The 21481-nt window shown below is 40.5% G+C and overlaps 1 protein-coding gene across 1 annotated transcript in view; it reads right to left on the bottom strand.

Annotated features, from left to right (window-relative positions):
* Positions 1–523: 523 nt before the first annotated feature.
* Positions 524–21481, bottom strand: part of triob (trio Rho guanine nucleotide exchange factor b) — a 90713-nt gene continuing 69755 nt past the window's right edge. The window contains exons 37-61 of the mRNA XM_026294372.1: positions 20834–21086; positions 13776–14062; positions 13498–13668; positions 12415–12510; positions 11818–11966; positions 11573–11639; positions 11354–11457; positions 11137–11206; positions 10895–10984; positions 10687–10779; positions 10557–10607; positions 10335–10412; positions 9850–10041; positions 8740–8917; positions 7616–8511; positions 6475–6725; positions 6221–6350; positions 6091–6118; positions 5672–5834; positions 5209–5330; positions 5027–5105; positions 4402–4602; positions 4135–4273; positions 3586–3772; positions 524–3313 (exon numbers count right to left, since the gene is read on the bottom strand). Coding sequence (XP_026150157.1) covers positions 2898–3313; positions 3586–3772; positions 4135–4273; positions 4402–4602; positions 5027–5105; positions 5209–5330; positions 5672–5834; positions 6091–6118; positions 6221–6350; positions 6475–6725; positions 7616–8511; positions 8740–8917; positions 9850–10041; positions 10335–10412; positions 10557–10607; positions 10687–10779; positions 10895–10984; positions 11137–11206; positions 11354–11457; positions 11573–11639; positions 11818–11966; positions 12415–12510; positions 13498–13668; positions 13776–14062; positions 20834–21086 — 4491 coding nt within the window. The 3' untranslated portion in view covers positions 524–2897. The remainder of the gene's footprint in view (positions 3314–3585; positions 3773–4134; positions 4274–4401; positions 4603–5026; positions 5106–5208; positions 5331–5671; positions 5835–6090; positions 6119–6220; positions 6351–6474; positions 6726–7615; positions 8512–8739; positions 8918–9849; positions 10042–10334; positions 10413–10556; positions 10608–10686; positions 10780–10894; positions 10985–11136; positions 11207–11353; positions 11458–11572; positions 11640–11817; positions 11967–12414; positions 12511–13497; positions 13669–13775; positions 14063–20833; positions 21087–21481) is intronic.

Raw genomic sequence — 21481 nt, 5'->3', positions numbered from 1 at the left:
TGTCCGCCCTTTGCAGAGACACAACAGTGTAGTGTTTCATGCACAACAGCATCTGCAGAAGGTAGATAAGATCTGTAACGCCTTCCTTCTTGTTCTTTTCTTATTGCTTATCATGGGTACAGATCTTCATCAGAGTCAATGCATTCACCTTTATTACTGTGCACGTAATTTTTTTTGTTGTTATCTTGCTGTTCATTGTGGGAAACCACATATCACCTTTGCATTATTTAAAAAAATACCTTAACACCAGTGTATTTTCTCATGGATTCTAGGCTTATTTGGCCCAGTGCCAAATCCGCCTTTTTATGTCCCAGTTTATAAAAGTGATTAATTACTGTCTTAGTTTTTTAAAATTCATTTTCATTGACCTTCGTTCTACTAATACCAGGAATAAAGCACTGCCTCACCTTCCAAGAAGGTTATGGGAAAACTGAATGAATAATATCAGTTTCAACACTAACTACACCATCATATGTGGGTGTATCTGAGTGTATTGTATGTACACATAGAGTTTCAAACAAAGTCAGTTGTTCCTTGTACATTTAATGACAAAATAACAGAGGACAAAATAAAATATTTACAACACATAGTAACATGTAAACACAATCTTCTGTACAAAGAAATATACATGCAAAAATAAAAATAAGTCATAATAAGACATTCAAAATGACATTGCTGCAGTCTTGTTCTTTGTGTATTTAAAATATGAGATAGTTACGAGGTTTACATCTTGTGTGTGGGCAAACTGCTTCACCCTCTCTGTACATCTTTACATCATGAATAGGCTGGGCTTCCCAAAGGCATTTTATTAATTAGGTTGTACTTCTTCTTGAATACAGTTTAACAGAATTTGATAAACAGGTTAACAGCATGATTTTGGGAAACCCAGATCCATACTAATAAATAAAATGACACAAAATAATAGACTTAGACTGTACAGACCAACATGAGTCATTAAACTCAACGTAATTGACTTCATTAAGATTAAATCAGACTATCTGACCATAACTCTCATAACCTTCGATAAAACAGACAGCACATTGTAGATCCATTCATCTCTCTTTGTTGACTCACTCAACTGGCACTTTATAAAAAGAAGTTTTCATCAACTTCTTAACCTCAAGACATCGGCTCAGTCAAATAAAAATAACTGGAAGAGATACCTGTTAATGCTGATAGATATTTGTCAAAAGGATTAGGGTGGTACCAGAATTGATGGAATCCTATTTTTTAGGACAGTCTTTTAAAATCCATGGTGAACAGGTCACAAGAAGTTTGCTTTTTTCAGACCTATTCCTTAATGAAAAGAAATGTCAACTAAGCCTGTTTTTTGAGTTCAAACTGAAATGGGAAAAACTCTAGCAACATGTCTGCCTACAGAATCCAAACAAAGTCACACAGCAAAACAGACAAGTGATTTTTTTCAGCAATATACCACCAAACAACTTTTCACTACAATAAGAATAAATAAATCTAGACTGAACCTAAGTAAACACTCATACAGTATTGTGCTCTGTTATAACTTAACATGAGAACTCTTTAAAATACACACACATACATTTTAGCAGGAAAAGGAAAGCATGGTCAACTTTGGTATTGTTACAGAAAATGAAAACATAACAATGACAAAATAAAAGCATAAGTGCCTATATTTTAAAGATACATATTTTTATACATTATTTATGAAAATCCTTCTCGTGTGGGGATTTTGCAGATATTAATACTGAACTTAATACATAAGAGTTAACACAATACAGACATCTACTGCAGTACCAGGTACGTACATGCCTTTTTAAGAATACAACTACAACACAAGTGTTCATAAGCAGTTGCATAAATGTTAAAGCTGCAACATTGCACATGGGAATTGATGCAAAAGACGAGTTCAAGCAGTTTTTTGTTGATGGTGAATATTCGCTCAGGGTCTGCAATAAATGATTCACCTCTTTAACTGCATGGGCTCACTCACTAATACTCGGCAAATGAAATGGCCCAGAAAATTCTTCAGAATGCGAATGAAAGGCAGGAATATATTACGTAGAAATAAGGCGGATGCAGGTAGAAGTCTAAGAAACTTTGTCTAATAGCTTTAATGCTTTTTCAAGATAAGTGTAATTTCTCCTGGTGACTGAAAACAGAAAGGGTTTCACCTTTCAAACTGAAGCGGGAGCGTAATGATGAGCAAACTATTGCACTGAATGTAACTACAATGTGTTTCTGGAAAACATAGTTTTGGTCTTCATATAGAATAAATGGACCCTGCTGATGGGTACCACTGTGTTCACATCTCTCATTTCTTTTGTTTTCTTTCTACATACTATCAACCTTTGTTTTCCAAAAGAATGAATAAAGACAGTTCTGTTTACTCACTGTACATGGTTTCATTTACAAAAAGTAATCTTTCATTACAAAAAAAAAACCAACCAAAAAGCAGCCTGAATTACTTTTGTTACAGTATTTTATTTTCTGTTTAACACTGTCTGAAACGCGAGCTCACTTGCTCACGCTGGCTTGTTCAGAAAGCGTGGTTTTCTCCCTGCTAAGTCAAAGTTTGAAATCTCAAAGAGATTCCAACAGTTTATTTGTTGTGCAGGCATAATGACAATATGCCAAAGGTTAAGGTGAGGAGGGAAGAGTCAAAGGGTTTATCAGCAGAGTGGTCAGTCAGTCAGTCAGCAGCAGCAGGACCTTTGTGGCTTAGTGACGGAAAAGGAAATCATCATGCACATATTGCTGGTGGTCCACTCAGTAGGTTTGTGACACAGCTCTTCAGAACTAGTCTACTCAGCCACTATAGTTTGGTGGACAGGCATGATTTCAGTCAAAGCTAGAAAAATACAGGAACCAGTGTCTTCACTACATGTCGTTACACTTACGCTTTCCTAGCGACCTGTTAGTTAAATGTGGTTAAGCAGGCGGCTGTGCAGGAAAGCCTTAATGTTGTCAACAGGTCGAATGTCATTCTGGTGTTTCCGTCTCTCGATGAAGGAAATGAGTCTTGAGGTGTCAAGATGTACAGTGTGGTGATTCTGAGATGATGGCTGAGTGTGATTTAAGGTGGCATGCCCAGTGTCCCTGTTTATCACACTTCGAGGCTGGAGCCAGGGTTCCTGCAGGCAGGACGCTGCAGAGGGCCTTCGCTCTGGCTCTCCCTGAAGCAACAAGCAGACAAAATCCCTGGCAGCTGGGCTCACACCCTGGAAGTAATCCTCAGGGAAGCTGAAGTCCACGCGACAGATGTTCAGACATGTCTCCTCCAAACTCTCATCCAAGAAGGGAGAGGCACCACTTAGTACAACGTAGGTTACCACTCCTGTAAATCACCCAGTCCATCAGTCAACAAGTCACTCACAATTCACAAATCACCTAGTTAGATCATCATTTTAAGAAATTCATTTACTTTCTACCTCTGCATCTTTTATAAAACCATCAATGCCAAAATAATCCTCTTACTGTATTTCACTGAATAAATCAACAATCTATACAACAGCTAAATCTTATATGAAGAATCAAAATACTAAATGAATATGAAATTGAACTAATAAAGATACCCAAGGTACAAATCCAGTGTTTTTAGTTACAGACCTAAGCTCCAGAGATCAGACATCAGTGAGGCAGGTTGACCCAGGACCAGCTCCGGTGCAGAGAACTCCGGGCTCCCGAGGAGAGGATGGCTGTAGGAGCTGCAAGGGTTCAGCTGAACGGCATCACCAAAATCTGTCAGCTTGATCACTGGCTGGGAAGAGGCATGTTCCACCACAATGTTCTCGGGCTACACAAACAGGAAAATGTCCATTTAAAATAATTATTTTTTAGGACATTTTATGCCATAAGTGTCAGTGGAGAGAGCCACAGAGATTCCCACCCAGATAATAACCAAGATGTTGCAGTTTGTGGTCAACTTCTCAACATCTAAGTAACTTGGGGAGCTCCAGGAAAATAGGAACTACAGACATGAAAGGCAGATAATCAGGAAAACTTCTTTATTGAAACTAGCATAGCTTTGGGATACTTGATGCTGAATGTATTTGTTTTATTATTATTATTCAAACTATTTCCCAGATTGATTAGAGCAGAGTAAAAACCCTGAACACTGCCATGTGCAGTTAGCTAATAATACTGTGCTGTATTTACTTTCAGATCAAGGTGTGCTATTCTCCAGCTGTGTAGGTAGTGGAGAGCTTCAAGAATATCTCTGAGGTACAAAGCCACTTTCTCTTCAGTGAGGTTTCCCCAACTCACTATGTAGTCCAGGAAACGGCCCTGGTCTGCCCTGGAAACAGAAATATATAATGTATTTACATGTCAGTACTGAGCTAAAGCTTCACAGGGAAAATCAGTTCATGTTTCTACAAAAAACAGGGAGTCACAACAGCTGCATGGAAACACTGTTGGACTTACATCTCTAGTACAAGTACATAGCTGTTGGTTGTCTCGTACATGTCCAGCAGCTTCACCAGGTTGGGATGGTCCAGAGTCTGCAGGAGTCTGATCTCCTGCAGCACCTGTTCCCGACGCAGCAGCTTCTTGTTAACATGTTTTGCTGCTACTGTCCGCTTGCTCCCCCTCTGGTCACACCGCTTAATAACTGAGAACCGGCCCCTGCAATATCATATTTAATATTGTTGAACATTTTTACCTATAAATTCTTGATATTCATGGAATCTGATGTTTTACATAGAATACTTCTGACATTTCTTTGGATCTCAGGCTCATTTTCAATATTTTTAGAAAACTGTCTCACATGTTTGCCAACAGACAATAATCAGACTGGGATGATACATGCAATTAAATTTGTCTTGCTCAATAGGAGGAATAGATTTTCTAGTCAGTAAGATAAATAATAACATTTAATTCAAATACTTATGACTGACTTCTGCTATTGCTGAACCAGAAACAAATTTATTGCCAAGTAAATTAAATACAAATTTAAAAAAATAGAAATAGGTTAAGTGTAAAAGAGCTTTCACCATATGACAGTCAAACAGTGAGAGTTAAAAGAGCAGGTATTTCATTACTTACTTACCTTCCTAGTTCAGTGATCTCTGTATAGTAGGACTCAAAGTGACTTTTCCAGAGAACCTCACTGCTATCATCAGGAATTCCTATGAACACAAAATGTATTAGGTTAACCATGCCAACCACTAATTCAAAGCATTTCCTGGTAAATAAAAAGTGAACGGTTTCATACCCTAACAGAACTCTCACCTAAGACTTGGAGGCTTGCAGAGGAGGTCACAGAACCTGCTACATTCGTGGCAACACAGGAGTACACACCGCTGTCCTCAACAGATGCTCCCAGGATACGCAGGGATGCCTCTCCTGTCTCACTGTGGAAAGACATAGATAAACCATTAAAGTAGACGCACCAAACAAGCTGAAGGTTTTCTGCTGTTGGTGAGATTGTGTGGATAGTACATGATGCCAGTGTACTACTTGGGATTTTTCTGTTTGATTGTCTTTAGATTTTTTTGGATTTTGCATTAACATTCAAACACATTTACATCTGTGCAGGTTAGGCCTGTGTACAGTTAGGATCTGAGTGTTTGCAATAGCTGCACTGAAATCAAGCTCTTTATTACTTCACAAATACAAAATGGTAATGTTTTGTTTAAATACTGCACAAGACAGATCCAAGAAAAAAAAGTATCCAGTCAAAACATGCCGTCACCTGTAAGTGATGCTGTAGTGTCCGTTGTTGCACAGAGTGCTGTTGTCAGGTCCCCGCCACGTGATGGTGGCCCGGGGTCGGCCGCACACTTTGCACCTCAGAGTAACAGTGTTGCCACTCTCACATGCTACATCACTAATAGGAATGAGGAATTCTGGAGGAGCTGGAGAGAAAGGTATGATATCAAAGTTTGATAGAAAGTGATAATGCACCTTAAATCCTAGCTCGAAACATATTTCTACTTATTTCTATTCAGTTTTAGGTTTCAAAATGGATAACCCATGAGAGAAAGGTATAGATACAGGGAAATGTAAAATACCATAATGACTTATTCAACCATAGCTTTGAATGGTTAATGGGTTCAGTTAGTCTTAATATTTTCAAGCCTCATCCACTCCTTACCCAAAATGTGTACATACCATCATAGATGAAGTTGGGATTTAGAAGCTGTAATGAAAATGTAATGATACAATTTTATTTCTTGCACAAATGACTATGTAAACAAAGAAGAGAGAGGAAATTACTTGTAACTGAGTAAAAAATATCTACCTTGACAGAGACTTTGTTGGCCAAGCTGTCCTGAGACTTGCGGTAGCCATTCTCCATTTTTCTGCCCTCCTTTTCTCTTTTTTCAGATTTCCTGCGGATACGGAGTGCTGTGTGCCATGACAATGACTTTCTAAACCAAACCAAAGACCATAAATAGAGAGATTTTAAGCTTTTGTTGTACTTTTGCAAAGGTATGCTGAAAACTGATATTTGCGCTTTATCTAATGAACAGCAGAAAAGTCACTTATTCTTACTTAATGGTTCCTTCAGGAAGTTCCGGTGCAATAGAGGATGAGGTATGTCCTAATACATAGCCAGGGATCCAGCCCTCAGCTGCAGGGCAGCACTCATTGGCTGCCCGGTACACCAGGAACATATTCTGCTGGTTGCTGGCCAGCATTTGGACAACCTCACCCTGCATCACACTGATTTCATCCTCCTTCACTGCCACATAGTCCTGGGTCACCAACATGGTAGACACACTGCTGCTGCTACTGCTTTCACTCTGTCAGAGAAGAAGGTGGTAAAACTTTAAACTACTGAAACACATCACAGTACAGACGTGAAAACAAACACATTTGCACTTGTGAACATTTCTGGAAAAGGGAAGTTCAGAACTTTATCAGTCGATGCACATCAGATGACACAAAATGAACTAATATGCTTGATGCATGCAGGAAAGGAAGCTTTGCAATATATTTTTTTATCTTGCACAATGGTTAAATCACCTGCTCACGTCTAGACAGAAGATTGATAAGCCACTATATGAGACAATACTCATTTCAGAGATGTTGACAAGGACAGAGTCAAGTTGTAGAAAAAAACTGCTTCTAAGAAAAAACACACACTATCAGTCCGAAGAAAAACACAAAAGGTTGAAATGATGCAAACAGCAGCTGGCGTAGCCTCAGGGTTAACAGTGCAAAGGTCAGAATAAAGGCCATATGAGACAGAGCTCCTCATACAGGACCAAGTTTGGACCAGAGATCACATGAGATTTTCCCATGGATGAATATATAAGATGAGAGACAAACTGGTTTTTTAAACTACATGGTAACTGTTAGTGTCTATTAGCTGCAACTGTAAAGCAAACACATACTGAAACTCAGAAAGTGTTTTAGAAAGTGTCTTAGAAAGCAGATAAAACAGTTGCTCTGTGAGTCAGATCCTCCACACTGTTAGTACATTCTGGGAGAGCCAGAAATTTGTCTTGCACACGCTGTTGGTGAAGTTAGTGCACTTAAACAGCTGTTAATCTCCAGGGTAGCATGTTGCATGTACAAGCCATTCTCAGAGGCAGTGGCAGGCTGCCTGACTGACAGCCAGTCAGTGAGGCTGGGGTTAGTCACTAGTAAGTAGCTTCAGTTGTGCCTGGACCCCGACTTGGCATCTTACCCCATTGCTCTGGGTGGAGTGTATGGATTGTTCGCTGGTGGAGGAGCAGGTGCTCATGCGCTCTATGTCCTTACTGTGGGTGGAGTGGCGGTGATGAGAGGGCATCCCATGGCTTCCTCTGCCCAAAAAGTCCCCTCCATCACCACTATCACTGGGGTAAGAGAAGGAACCAGGCCAGCTGGCTGGAGATGGGGGCATAGCAGGGACCAGAGCCCAGAAAGTGCTGCCTTTATGAGCAGAAATGGAGGGAACAAATGATTCCTTTCCTCCTCCTCCAAGGGATTGTGGTGAAATCAGAGGAGAAACTGCCCCGACACGAGGGCTCTTTAGATGCAAATTCAGAGGGGCCACAGCCATCTGTGGTATTCCAGCTGTCTGATGCTTCTGGGTTTCCTCATAGCCCTCCAGAGCCTGTTTGACACCGCCTTCCAGGTTGCCTGATGCCCTGTTACTATTATTAGTATTACTTCCGAGAGGACTATCCAGCATCCTTAACTTAGGGACTTCTGAGGCTAACAGCTCTCCATTTGTGGGTGTGTCTGAGTAGGGTTTAGAGGAGAGGGGCTGAGGGGACTGAGAGTTGCAGGGTGACCACATACCTGCTGATCTGTCGGGCCCCTCAGGGCCCGGGGGGTGGTGGTGGTGAACAGGCTGGGGGAGTCGCGAGGATGGCTGGGGGATGCGAGAGGGTCTGGAGCGAGGGCCACACAGAGAGGAGGAACTGCCCCCTGATCCTCCAGAACCACCGCCACCACCTCCTCCTCCCATGTTGGCGGTGCTATTGGAGCTGCTGCCCCCTGGCAGCCCTCCAGTACTGCTGCTGCTACTGCTGGGTGGACCACTTGGCCCGCCACCACCCACGTGGTTCCTCTGGTACTCTATGGGGGATGTCAGAGCTGTGGGAGAGGATGAGGAACAACACTTCATTCATGACAAAAAATTGTGTAATATATCTCTCAAGACACAACCCTTATTGAAACGTAGCTGCAAAGTCTGAAAGAGATCTACTATAATCCTGAAAACTCAAAATTAATGCTACTCTTATTTCTGCTCCTTTCTAGAAATTCATTTTGGTGTAATCATGTATTTGTGTTTGTATAGTAATAACCATGTCAATGACTCACCATTGAGGAAATTGCGCTGGTTCTCCAGTATCTGGCTGACTTGGTGCACCCAGACTTGACTGACTCCAGAGCTCGTTGAATGGAGAGTGTACCTCTCCAAGTTACCGCTAGATGATCTGGAAGTAAGTGTGAACTTGCAGGGGTCATCTCCATTTTCTTCTAGACCCAACCAGCTGACCTGGAATAATGGCCCAGGGAAGCAGAAAGTGAGGGAAAGGAAATGATGCGGATAATTTTCAATTTCAACTTTACTTATTTATAGTGGATTTAACAGCAAAGTGTAAACACAGTTAACAGAAGAACAACAACATAATGATAAAACAGGAGTTGCAGCACAATAAAATGAGTGAATAAAACAGACAACAGAATCAGAGGAAAATGACACAGACACTGAACTATAAAATCTAACAGTAAAAGGACAATAGTACAGCTGAATAATGTACAACCAGCTGATTTTATCTTAATAGGTGGATCAGCATTTTGTGAATAAAGTGGGCAAGAAGAGTCATAGTAAGAGAGAGACTTCTCCAGGTACTCTGGTTTCCTCCCACAGTCCAAAAACATGTATGTCAGGTTGATTGGTGACTCTAAATTGCCCATAGGAGTGAGTGTGAGTGTGTGAGGTTGTTTGTCTCTATGTGGCCTTGTGATGGACTGGGGACCTGTCCAGGGTGGACCCCTGCCTTTCACCCAAAGAGAGCTGGGTTAGGCCCCAGCAGATCCCCGTGACCCTGGTTAGGAATAAGGGGGTATAGATGATGGATGGATGGAGGCGACATGGAACCAGTACAAGGAAATTGAGAATGGGAGAGATGTAGTCATATTTACAAGGTGAGTTTTCGGGCAGCAGTATTTTGAACCATTTGAGGAGGTTTTGAGGATGAGTGGGGGAGACCAGAGAATGACTCTGGGCTGTCCAGGTTGGATTGTAAGTTGTCTTTTAAAGGAATGTGGAGTTGGAGATTGTCAGTGTAGCAGTGGAATTCAACATTGCACTGTCTATGACTGAATAGAGATACTTTATTTGTTTCAATTTAATATTAATGATGGTGGCAGACTTACAGTTCGCTCTAACAGTAGCCATCTGTAGTTATATTTAGCTGTGCTCACCTTGATGCTGTTCTTGAAGAGATAGCCAGGAGTGGTGAAACCCTTCCTTTTGTCTAGGGGCTCACTGAAGATAACAATCTGCTCAAACAGGAAGACCCTCCTCTCCTTCATCCTGGAAAGAAGGCCTCCATCCTGGTCAGAAACCATGAAGGTGTCTTGGAGAAGCAATCTACCCTGAGCTACAATTTTACCCTGAAGAAAGAAGCAGAGCAGATGGAAAAGGAAATTAAATTTAGAAAAGACAAAAGAAAAACCAAGCAAAAGCAAAAGCAATGTCTAGAAACAGACAAATGACTTAAGAGTTCCTCTGACATATCTGCAAAAAAGGACACATGCTGACACCTTGTGGCAGCTGTCTGTAATTACAAATTAATTTCTACAGACCTAAATTATTTACATTATTAGGTCATTTATTCAAATATATTTGTGTAAAAACACACAGAGAGAAATTCACACATTTCTGAGAGCATAAAGAGCAGCCTTACATCGAAACCTTGAAGGCGCCCAACATTCATCATGTCATTGCAGCGTTTGGGGACCACACACATCACCTCCACAGCTTTCTAAAACAGAATATCAGAGAGAAACAACCCTTTAGAAACAAGCTGTTAGCATGAGGGTAAAATAAAATGACAGTTAACTGTACATGAAATACTTTGATGTGTATTATCACTGCAATAAAGTGCACAATAAAGTGTGAGCTAAACCTCCAGCTCAGTTGTGTCCGCTCCAGCCTTCTTGGAAACTTTGAGAAGATCCTGTGAAAGAGTTCAAAAAAGTGTGAATGTGTTGATCAGTGAGTTCTATAAGGAAATGATTCACTATTAGTTGACTTACCTTCAGTAGTAGCTGATACTTCATTATGCGTTGCACAGGTTTGATTAGCAGGTCAGTGATCTGTAATCTGTGGCCCAATCGCTGCTTAAGGTCCTGGTTAAAGATAAAAATATGACTGTCTTTAGGGAATACCAAGCATCTGAACAATATAACATGACATTATCATACTATAGCTTTGGCCTGGGGTAAAATGGTTTTACAATCTTACTTCAAAATAAGTGTCAATGTATTCTGACACAATGTGCTCAGATTTAGGTTTGTTCTGGCAGTACACGATGTACATGTGCAACCTCCGCTCCTGGAATTGGAATAAAGCCAGACAACAAAGGTAGGTTTTAAATGTGGGAAAATGGGAGAGAGAAAAAATTCAGTAAAATGTTTTTGAGATCCACCCTTTGAAAAAAAAAAAAACCCCACTATAATACAAGCAGATGTGAACTGGTTTCTTACCTGTTTGACAAATAAAGGAGCCAGCCTGTCAGGGTCCTCCAAACATTTCTCAAGTTCTCCTAGGAAAAAACTGTGAACAGACCATGAGAGAATCAGATGATTCTTAGCAAAAATGGTTAATTAATGTGATATGTCTCAATGACTCAGGCAGATAATATGACATTTTTTTGTTTGGCATGGAATCAGGCATGTTGATCGATAAAGACTGTCAGTATACTCTTTGTGCCAGTCATAGATCTGATGGATGTTTCCAAAGACGATCTTGTCTTTTCCTCTCATGTCATCTGGAACTCCTTCCTCTTTCATCCTGCTCATGTAGCCCTAAAGAAAGAAAGTTGACTCATTTGTAAAATATACAGCAAACACTGACCAAAAACTATTTCTGTGCAAGATACGTTAATAAGGTTTTATTTTGATTTATGTAATTTTTTTTTACCTCCACCACAGATCCTAGGTCTCTGACATAGTCTCTCTCAGTTTCCACTAGCTCCAGAAGTACATAACTAAGAGACAGAAAGCAGAAATTGTCATTGTGTAATACAAATGTAATGCACTTAGTCATGGAAGAACATTTGAAATGTTCCATATAAGCACACAAATGATGACAAATGTAATTAACCAAATTATGTCAAGCAATTTTTGTTTATCAAAACATTAACAAGACACAGGCTTAAAACTCACTGTCTCCTCTTTAGGAAGCTAGACTTGCGTTCCTCCACCTCATCGATGGGTGAGGAGGAGGAGAGGAGGGAATTGTCAGATGGGTTCAGGGAGGGAGAGCTGCTGTCACCCTGCTCTACTGACAGAGAACTGGGACGATCCTCCAAAGACTATGGGAAGAGGAGGACAGAGGCAAGGGGGGGGGGGAGAGAAATCGTAAGAAAAAACAGCTGAAAAACAGAGGCTGAAAGTGTTCAATGTGTGATTTCATCTCTTTGGGGGCATATTTTATTTATTTAATAGGGATCAAAATAAAGCTGTATGGCTCCAGATAAAACTGTACTGACTTAAGTTTGGTATGTGTGTTTGTGTAGGCCAGTCGACATTGGTGTGTTGAACTGCTGAACAAAGTGTAAGGCCTATTTGTTGGAACAGTAGACAGCTGGCATAGTGAGTCACAGTCCTGACAGATGACTAGTAGGCCACGTTGGCTTTCTCTGTGTCAGCAACACCAGAAAAAAAGTGTGTGCTTGTATGTAAATTGATTTGAATTGTTCTGTGTACACATGTGCTACATTTGTGTGTACTTGTGAGTTTAGCTTATTATTTCTATCTTACCATTTTGCTCTTCACCAACTCTTCAATGGCACTGACCAGTTCAGCAGCACTGGGTGTCTCTGAGCTGCTGGGACGAGCAGACAGACGAGATGCAGACTGAAAAGAGAAAAAATGGAATAAAGAAATTTAAAGTACAAAACATGATTGGTGTTGCATGCATACAGGTGTGAGGCTTTTTCATGAACTTCTACTTTGTATGTGATCAGGCTCACCATTGCTGAGTTTGGGCCCCGCTATTCCACATGTCCACATAAGGACGGGTGGGTGTGAGCTGCCTAACAAAAGGGTTAACTGGGGGCCAAGTTGGAGCCAATCACAGGCTGATCTTGGGGAAACAGGGGTTATGAGGTGGGTTTGGGTCAAGGACAAACTCTGGGATTGGACAGCTCTTCAAGCACAAGCATCATGATTGGTCGAACAACTTATTTAAAGCAAACAGTGTTGCTTAGTACTCCACTGGAGAGAAGGTTAGCTTCATCAACAGAGGCCAGTCTGAGGCAAAGATTTGAGAGGATCCCCTGTACATCAACAGACTCAATGGGAATTTAGCAAATAGTCCCACAAATGCCTCACTACTGCAGACCAGTGAATGGAGGATTCACTTCAGCTGCAGTAGAACAATTACACTCCATGGAAATGAAAATTAGTTGGCGAAAGAAAGAAAAGAAAAATGCAAGAAAAAAGTGAAAAGTATCCAAAGTGGAGATGATGAAATGGTTTTACATGGACAGATAGGGAAACTGGGAAAGAAGAGAAGCAGAACAGAAATCAACATAATGCTGAAGGAAGGTACATGCAACCATCAAGAAAATAAGAGGAAAAAAAGGAAAAGTTATTAGTGCCAAAACAAAAGTTTAGCTGTGTTATTATAAGGTCTGCCTGGATGAAAAATGATATTTATGCCCATGTATATGAAACCGCATCCTCACTGCTTAAATAAGACTAAGGTGGATAAAATACTTGTGTATTTCCTTATAGAAGCATTTTGCATTGTGTGTCCAGCAAACCCCTAATACCATTGTCTGCCACTATGTATAGTTATGTTTGTGTATACACATGTGCACGTTGCCCATTGTGACCCACCTTGTCATCCTGGGAGTCAGGCTGCAGCAGGCTATGTTGCTGGATGGCCATTGGTGGAGGCAGAGGGACGGCATCAGCCCCCTCCTCTCCTTCCTCCTCACCACAGCTCTGCATGCCTGATGAGGAAGACTTAGACAAGGTACCACTGCTCAGCCCCTCATTACGCATACGCTAAAGAGAAGAAGAGAGAATAATGATTGTTGATTGGTAGATGAGAACCAAAACTTGGTTTCCAAATATCTTTACAGTTTTATATCTACAATTTTATCTTATCTTACTTCTTCCAGGGTCTCATCCTGTGGCGTGGCTGCGCTGTCGTCAGAGTCCTTCTGTGAGCCGGGAATTGTGTCCATGTTTTTCCTTGTGCCATCGCGGTTCTTCTTGTGCTTGTGGGCGAGCTTCTTGACGTGGCCATCAGCTTTGCCAGAGCTGAGCCGCCGTACAGGGCTGGTTAGCCACTTCCTCAGGGTGTTCCCAGGACGTTTGGGGCCTGGTGAACTGTGTGGGCCAAGGGTTTGACTCGAGCCTGGCTGCAGGGCATCATTACTGGATACAGACAAGGTGTCTGAAGTTGAGAAATCGAAAAAAAAGCGAAGGTTGAGAAAGTTTTCAGCAACTGTTTTCTTCATTTTTTCAGTTATTTTTGAACAGTAAAAATACATTATTGGCAGCGCATATACATATGTGAATTTGCACATAAGATAACAAGGAGAAAAGAGAATGTACCTGATGAGAATGATTGTATGTTTGTTTGTGTTTATTGTTTTTGTATGTGTTATGTGTAGAAGGCAGGCTGGCCTCCTCCCAGTAATCGTGGCTCCTTGGGGAATGTAGGAAGATAGAAATTGAGCAACAAGAAATTAAACCAGGACAAAGCTTGAGGCTTTTTCTGAATACTTCAAAGATACTGCTATTCCCTCATTTGTTTTCTTTACCTTCAAAAATGCTTCTACATGATCCTGAAACCTCAAAAAGATAACTGACCAATGTGTCAGATGATAATACTGAGGTTGAATTTCTTGTATATGGTCACACTATGTAACATGACCCCAAGTGTTATCCCACACAGCATTCCCTGGATAAGACCTTTCACCTTCTAGAAGATTTTACAGTTCATCAAATTGTTGGTAAAGTTCATCAAAACATTCTTTCTTGGTGCAGAATAATCTGAAGAAAGTATATTTTCATTCTGCATCGCTGCACATAACTGCCAGAGCAGTCCTGACTGCGAAAACAAGTGCATCTGTATGGGGGCTGAAGCTGACACGAGGACTCCCTCCTACATCACTCTGCTTTGAATTGTTTGCTTTGCATCACAATGTGGGATGTTGAGCTTCAAAGCTGTAGGAACTTAGATCTATTTTAATTGATTAATTGAAGTCTAAATAAATAACAATTCATATTTTAGGATAGTGTGCAGCACCCTAACTAAAAAGTAAAAACTTTAAGAGCATCACGTAGCCCTTAAGGTGTTAATAAAGGTGGAGCTATTCATGTTTGCACAATTGTTCACATGCAAACTCACAGCTTAGTAAAGATTTTGGGGGAGGTGTGTTATTTATTTGTCTCCACCATCTCCCCGACAATGCTAAATGAAAACCAGAGTCACAGCTGTTTGTTACGATCCTGCCCTGGAATGTTTTAGTCATGGGTACGATGAGGGAGCCTATTTAAGGCTGTAATTTTAATGACTCATACCTTTGCATTTACTTTTGTTGGTCTCCAAAGACTATCAAAACTTTATGCAACCTGTATACTGTTGCTTCAGAAAGAAAGTAAAAACCTCTTTTCATAATAAAAAGAGCTTGTGGATTTTTAAAGTTGTGAAGCCACAACTTGTTGTTTCCCAGTTGTGGGAAACTGACTAATAATAAATATAAGCCAAGACCGTTTTTCCTATTTTTATTATATCTGACCGATGACTCTGACCTTTGACTTCTGACCGCAGGGTGTGTTTCATTGTGAAGACACTTCAGGAAGAGCTGGTCAGGCTGCCACTAATTGGAACCAAAAATGGGGGATTGTTTGCAGGGCTAATGCTGTAGCTAAGAGTTTGTCCTCGTCTTGTAATCGTTGTTTTGAATATGGTGATTACATTACATTACAGAAATATTTATTTTTTATTAAGATTTAATTGCAGCAGAACAACAAATATTAAGACGTGACTCCTCAGTCGTACTGCTACAATATGTCGAGACAAAATCAATAATCCACTGAAAAAGCAGACATGAAGATGTTTCACTACACTAAGTGGATTAGTCAGCTTAATGTTGCACCACCTGGATAAACAAAATACTGTATTTTGAGCTACTGCCATTTCAAAAGCAGCATTTTTCACTCCTGGACTCAAAACAACAGGACAACAGGAAATTACATCTGGTCAACCCCATCTGGAAAACATGTACTGTACAAGCATAGTATTCCCAAATATAAAAATAATGGATAAACTAAGAACACAAATTGGTACTAGGCTCAATTCTATATGCAAACATTTTAAAACATTTGTCATTTCCCTGAAACTGCAAGAAAATAAACTTTATATCATAAAAGTCTATTAATACATTAATTTAAATAGGTCCTGTATGTCCTGACTTTGTCCTGTAGACTCCTGTCTTTATGTAGGATCACTGTTTGGATCCAGATACTGTATATACATAGCAATTATGCATGTATGTCTAATAATATTATCTTCGCAGTTTGACTCTATAGTCTGATATTCTGAAAAGACCCACCACCATATGGTCTGTGCTGTATCCTAAAATGTTTACTAATGTTTTATAATGATACCAAAATTCAGTCTTCATTCATGCTACTGCAAAGAACACACTGGATTTACAACCTGGTGTGTGTGCCTGTTTCTCAGAATAGGAGGGAGGGGAGGGGCTGTTGTAGAATTGGCGTGATCCTTAAAGAGTGTGCAGCCTCAGAGAAGCATGCCTGGGATTCCAGAGGTGTCACCAGGGGAGCATCGTGCGTGTGGTCTTATCTTTCCCAGGGGTGAAACAAACACACAAACATCTGTCAGTGTGGTTGGAGATGCACTTTAGAGGGGAAAGCTCAAGGGGCTTTGACTGGCTGAGCTCTAAAAATGTCGACAAAGCTGGAGAATGCTCACCACCAACAGCCATAGTTAGGTAGGGTGTGGTGATGGGATGGCAGATAGAGTTTAGAGACCACCCACCCATTGTACATTGTTGGTAAAGAGGTCAGATTTTCTTTTCCGTTTTTTATTTCTTTAAAGGCATTTAAGGCAGACAAACTGAAAAGGAACAATTAATGACAACCTACTGATGTTTCTATTCTGTGATATTCTGTTTATATTATTATTACATTATTGTTTTCTCTTCCCTCTGGGGTCTGCAGTAACATCCTCTGCCCATCTGTGCAGCACCAGCATGCTCTGGCATACAGATAGCCACAAAGATATCATTCTGTCAGTGTGATTTCAGTAGATGTAATATCTCATCGCATAACAGCACAGTCACCAATTTACTTTCACTGTCAATGCCACAACATAATCCACACTTGATCTGACAATCTGAATTAACAACAGCTGTTGTGGAATCTACAATAAACAAAGATAAGCTGTCAAAGATAAATAACTGGGGAACTGCAGTTGTTTCGTGCGCAGTCACACCTGAAGCTGTTGTATTTTTAAGCCAACTTTATGACTCTAGATCTAGATGAACCAGATCAACAACCTGGTAAACTAAAACAACAAATCACTTATTCTATTTACAGTCTTTCTCCACTCTGCAGTATTCCTTCTTCTCATAGCAAGGAACTACAGTATTTCAAAGACCTGATACAATCTCCATTTAAAAAAGTCCAAATAAAAAAGTCTTTTATTTAGCAAAACCTATACCAACATAAAAATACTGCCCGATTGCATAAGCAGAAAAGGAAGTAAATGACTTCTGTGCTATTCATTATATTGTTACACATGATCAAGGCACCTACCCAGGTCCAGCAGCCAGAACTTGCAGTCATCAGAGTATCCTCTCTGTCCTGAATCCATGGTGCAAAAAGGGTTTAGAGATACTAAGGACTCGATTCCACGGGCCATCTCAGTCAAATATCAGACCTCTGGAATCTTACCTTGAAAGACCCCCTTACAGCATGTCTACATGTATGACAACTGACTTCAAATCCCTATGAAAAAGCTAAGATAACTTATGTTAAAAAACACTGCAGTGACTATCTTGCTAAATTCCAGGGAGGTAAAGTATGAGGTCCAGTGAGAGAAGAAAGGAAAAGTCAAATGCAGCATTAGAGAGTAGGATGTTTTCTCTCTGTCTTTCTATCGCCTTCTCTCCCTCATGAGTGGGCTGCTGTAAGGATATTGGGCAAGTCTCCACTGTGCCTCTGCTGTTCCAAAGGGATGTCTGGAAACATGCAGCACATCTACCGTATAACCCTTTGTAGAGGCACCCACTCAATTTCTGTGGGTGGGTGCATGTTTTACAGGCATTAGGATGCATACAAGTTGTGCAGTATGCTTTGGGTAAATATAGACTTGGTTATGAAATCCTACAGAACTCAGGATCTTCACTGGGAGTTTTTTAGTACATACAGTATGTTTAGCTTCACTTCATCTGACAATACTCCCATGCACACTGAACAGTCTAGAGCAGCAATGCAGGCTAGATGAACAAGGCTTTCCCTGTTTAGCCATGTGTGCAATGACCAGCACTGTAAACACACTATTTCCTGTAACAACATCATGCACACCTATGCACATACACCAGTATGAACTTACTCTTTGCTCCTTACCTGTTTCTTCCATAAATACCACTGTCATTAAGTGGACATCTTAATATTTATTAAACTCTGAGATGCACCGAGAGACACCATGTATGTTTTACCTGATTTGGTAAATGGAAGGATTAAAGCAATCACACTGAAAATATGGGCAGCATGTTGAAGAATCTGATCTAAACCTTATTTAACAACAAAGTGTAGGTTTTCACTAGTTAAAAAAAAAAAAGAGTTCAAGAAAAAAATGCACACTATAGAGCACAATCCTGATATTTCACGCTAAAGCATCCAATAATCAGAGTAGACAACCAGCTGCCAGATACACACTTTGTACTGTTTGTGAATCACTCACTTCTGTTCCATCTGCCCCTAACAGTTAATTATTCTTTTGCTGTGAGATGCAACAAAAAACGGTGAGATTTCCTGGACGACACTCTAATCCCCTATACTGCCACACTTCCACAGCTTTGGACAAAATGGCCTACATGGTTGGGTCGTAAACACAAAAGGCTGACAAAGTCGCAAAGATGTCTTTTTGTCATCATTGTCTTCCTTGTCCCCAGCAACAGCCTTTTTTGACCACAAGACCGCGCAATGAGAAGCTCGATTTCATCTCTCCCTCTGGCCACACACACACACACACACACACACACACGCACACACACACACACACGCACACACACACACACACACACACACACACACACACACACACTCAGGGAAGGCTTGTTTTGCGCAACCAAGAAATCAAGGTAAGACAAATAGAAACAACAGCCTCTTTAATTAAAGCAGAGAAGATACAGTGACGTGGGGGTTACGAGCATAAAATAAAGATCTGGGAAATACTACCTCCTCTATTACTGCTGTAAGTCATTCAGCTAATCCAAAATTTCTGAGTTCCAGTATCCACATATCCTATAATTTTAAATATAAATGCAGACTTTTCATGAACTGAATACAAAGAGACTGCCAGCAAAATATGTGTATGCTCTATTACCATAGAAACAAGCAGATCTCACCCACTCTTCCAGATTAAAGAGAGAAAAGCACAAGCAGAAACTTCTGCCAAGACATGATGACAGCAGTGTATAATAATCAACCAATGTGGTTCTGGGTCTGTGGGTCTGGGTTGTTTCCTCTCACTTCTTTTTTTTTAATTCTTTGTTTTGTACTGTTGTATTCAGTAGTTAGTGATTTCAATGTATTTTTAATAATAAGAAAAATACATGACTTCTCTATATACTTATACAGGGTGATAGCAAATATGGTGTACATAGTATCTATTTATCTATCTATCTGGAGATTGAGATCTGATTAACATAAATGCCTTACATGGCCCAGGTGCTGACATCATAAAAAAGGTACAGTCTTCCCTGACTGCCCAGACACAGTGAGGCAGCAGATGATACTGCATCAAAGACATCAAGCCATGCTGGGAGGAGAAAACAGATCAGTTCACCCAATGGAAGGACCAGTCTCCATCAGAGTAGCAGATACAACAACAGTTGCTATTAATTTGTAACTGGACAGCACCAGTGTGACTGGATAAAGGAACCACTACAAGAATACCTTATGCAGCCAGCTAGACATATACAGAGAGCATGATAAATCTGGAACTGTAAACAATTAATGTGTGAGAACAAATGTCCAAGTACATGTAGTAATGTTGTACTTGCAAACAACAGAAACATAGTACAGTTCAACAGCGGCACAAACTATAGCCCACACGATCGTACAGCTGAATCAGCAGCTGTGTAAATCAGTCTCTGATTTAAATCTGCAGCTCTTTAAATCAGTGTATTCATGTGCCAGGCTAGTAAATGGATAAAGTGTATTCAGAGAAATTCACCACAGTTCTAACAACAATCTGTGTTTGTAATCGTGATGCAGTTATTCTCCAGGTGGGACATGACTCAGGAATATACTGTTATTGTGACCAGAGTGATGTTAACTCTAAACACAGAGTGTGGAAAATCCCTTGGGAACCACATTATTAACTCCTCCTAATAAAACCCTTTCACCACAAAGCAGACCATGAACCTGACAACATATCCGCCATGGTATCCACCCTTGCAATTTCTTTTAATATTTCTAGTTCGTTACAATGGAGCGGCATGCTGCTGCATGTGTAAGCCAGAATAAGGTTTTCTGACAGTAATAAGATATGGACATGTTAACAGTACTGGGAATTCAAAGGTTCAAATTATGTAAAGACAATTAAAAGACAGCTGGGCCTCAAGTGGGCTTTCCATGGTTGCATAGCAACACCTAGAAACACATGTACATGCCACCTCAAACAGCTGTTTGTTGTGAAGTGAAGGTCGCACCAATATTATGTTTGCAAACACAAAATACATCCTATTAGCTGTCCCACATGTGTGAGCATCAATGTGATAGACTACTATTAGCTGAGATATGAAGAGTCTGCAAGCCACAGTTGCTGTTTCCAAACTGAAATACATCCAAATAGCTTTTCATACTGTTCCGAAGTGCCCAGACATGCCTCAATGTGCGAAAATATTTTCTAGGCCACCTGCCAATGTGATTAGGAAGATCCAAGAAAACATTCCCCTCCTACCTTTGTGGTTGAAGAGTCCTTCCATCTCCATGGAGGACCTGGAGTGAGCAATGCAGAGCATGGAGCAGGGTACAATGCCCTCCTGGGCTGGAGAACTGTCTGTTGTGCGCACCAGGCACCAGTCTGGCTTGTCATGGAGCCGCTCCAGAATCTCCACAGTCTGGCCTCTTCGCACCGTAAGCTCCCCACTGTTGCTGCCATTGCTGGCCACAAAGTCATGGATCACCACAGTTAACTCACAACCACCGGACAGCTGAAATGGAAGGAGGACAGAACAGAAATTTCTACAAATCTGATGCTATTGATCTTTTAATCAAACTTGAAATTTGCTCATTATTTCTACTGTTCACACGTATAAACCCATAGGCCACTCTGTGATGATAAATGATATCCAACACACCATAAAAGAAAATATAAACGTAAGCTAAAACTAAATGAGAATTCTGTCTAATCACAAAAACTGTGCTTAGCTTGTTCTTAAATTGCTTGAGGACGAATGAAAATCAGTGCAGATTTTCTAATGGAATAGACTCCATATGAACGTGTGTGTGTGTGTGTGTGTGAACATCCATGAACATCCTTTCCTAATAGCCCAGGTACTGAAGTAGCATTACAAAGTGAAAGTGTACATGCACTGATGATTGGTGA

Source organism: Mastacembelus armatus, chromosome 16 (assembly GCF_900324485.2).
Source record: "Mastacembelus armatus chromosome 16, fMasArm1.2, whole genome shotgun sequence".
NCBI lineage: Eukaryota > Metazoa > Chordata > Actinopteri > Synbranchiformes > Mastacembelidae > Mastacembelus > Mastacembelus armatus.
Note: the sequence above shows the minus strand (reverse complement) of the source record. Positions and strands in the feature narration are given on the sequence as shown.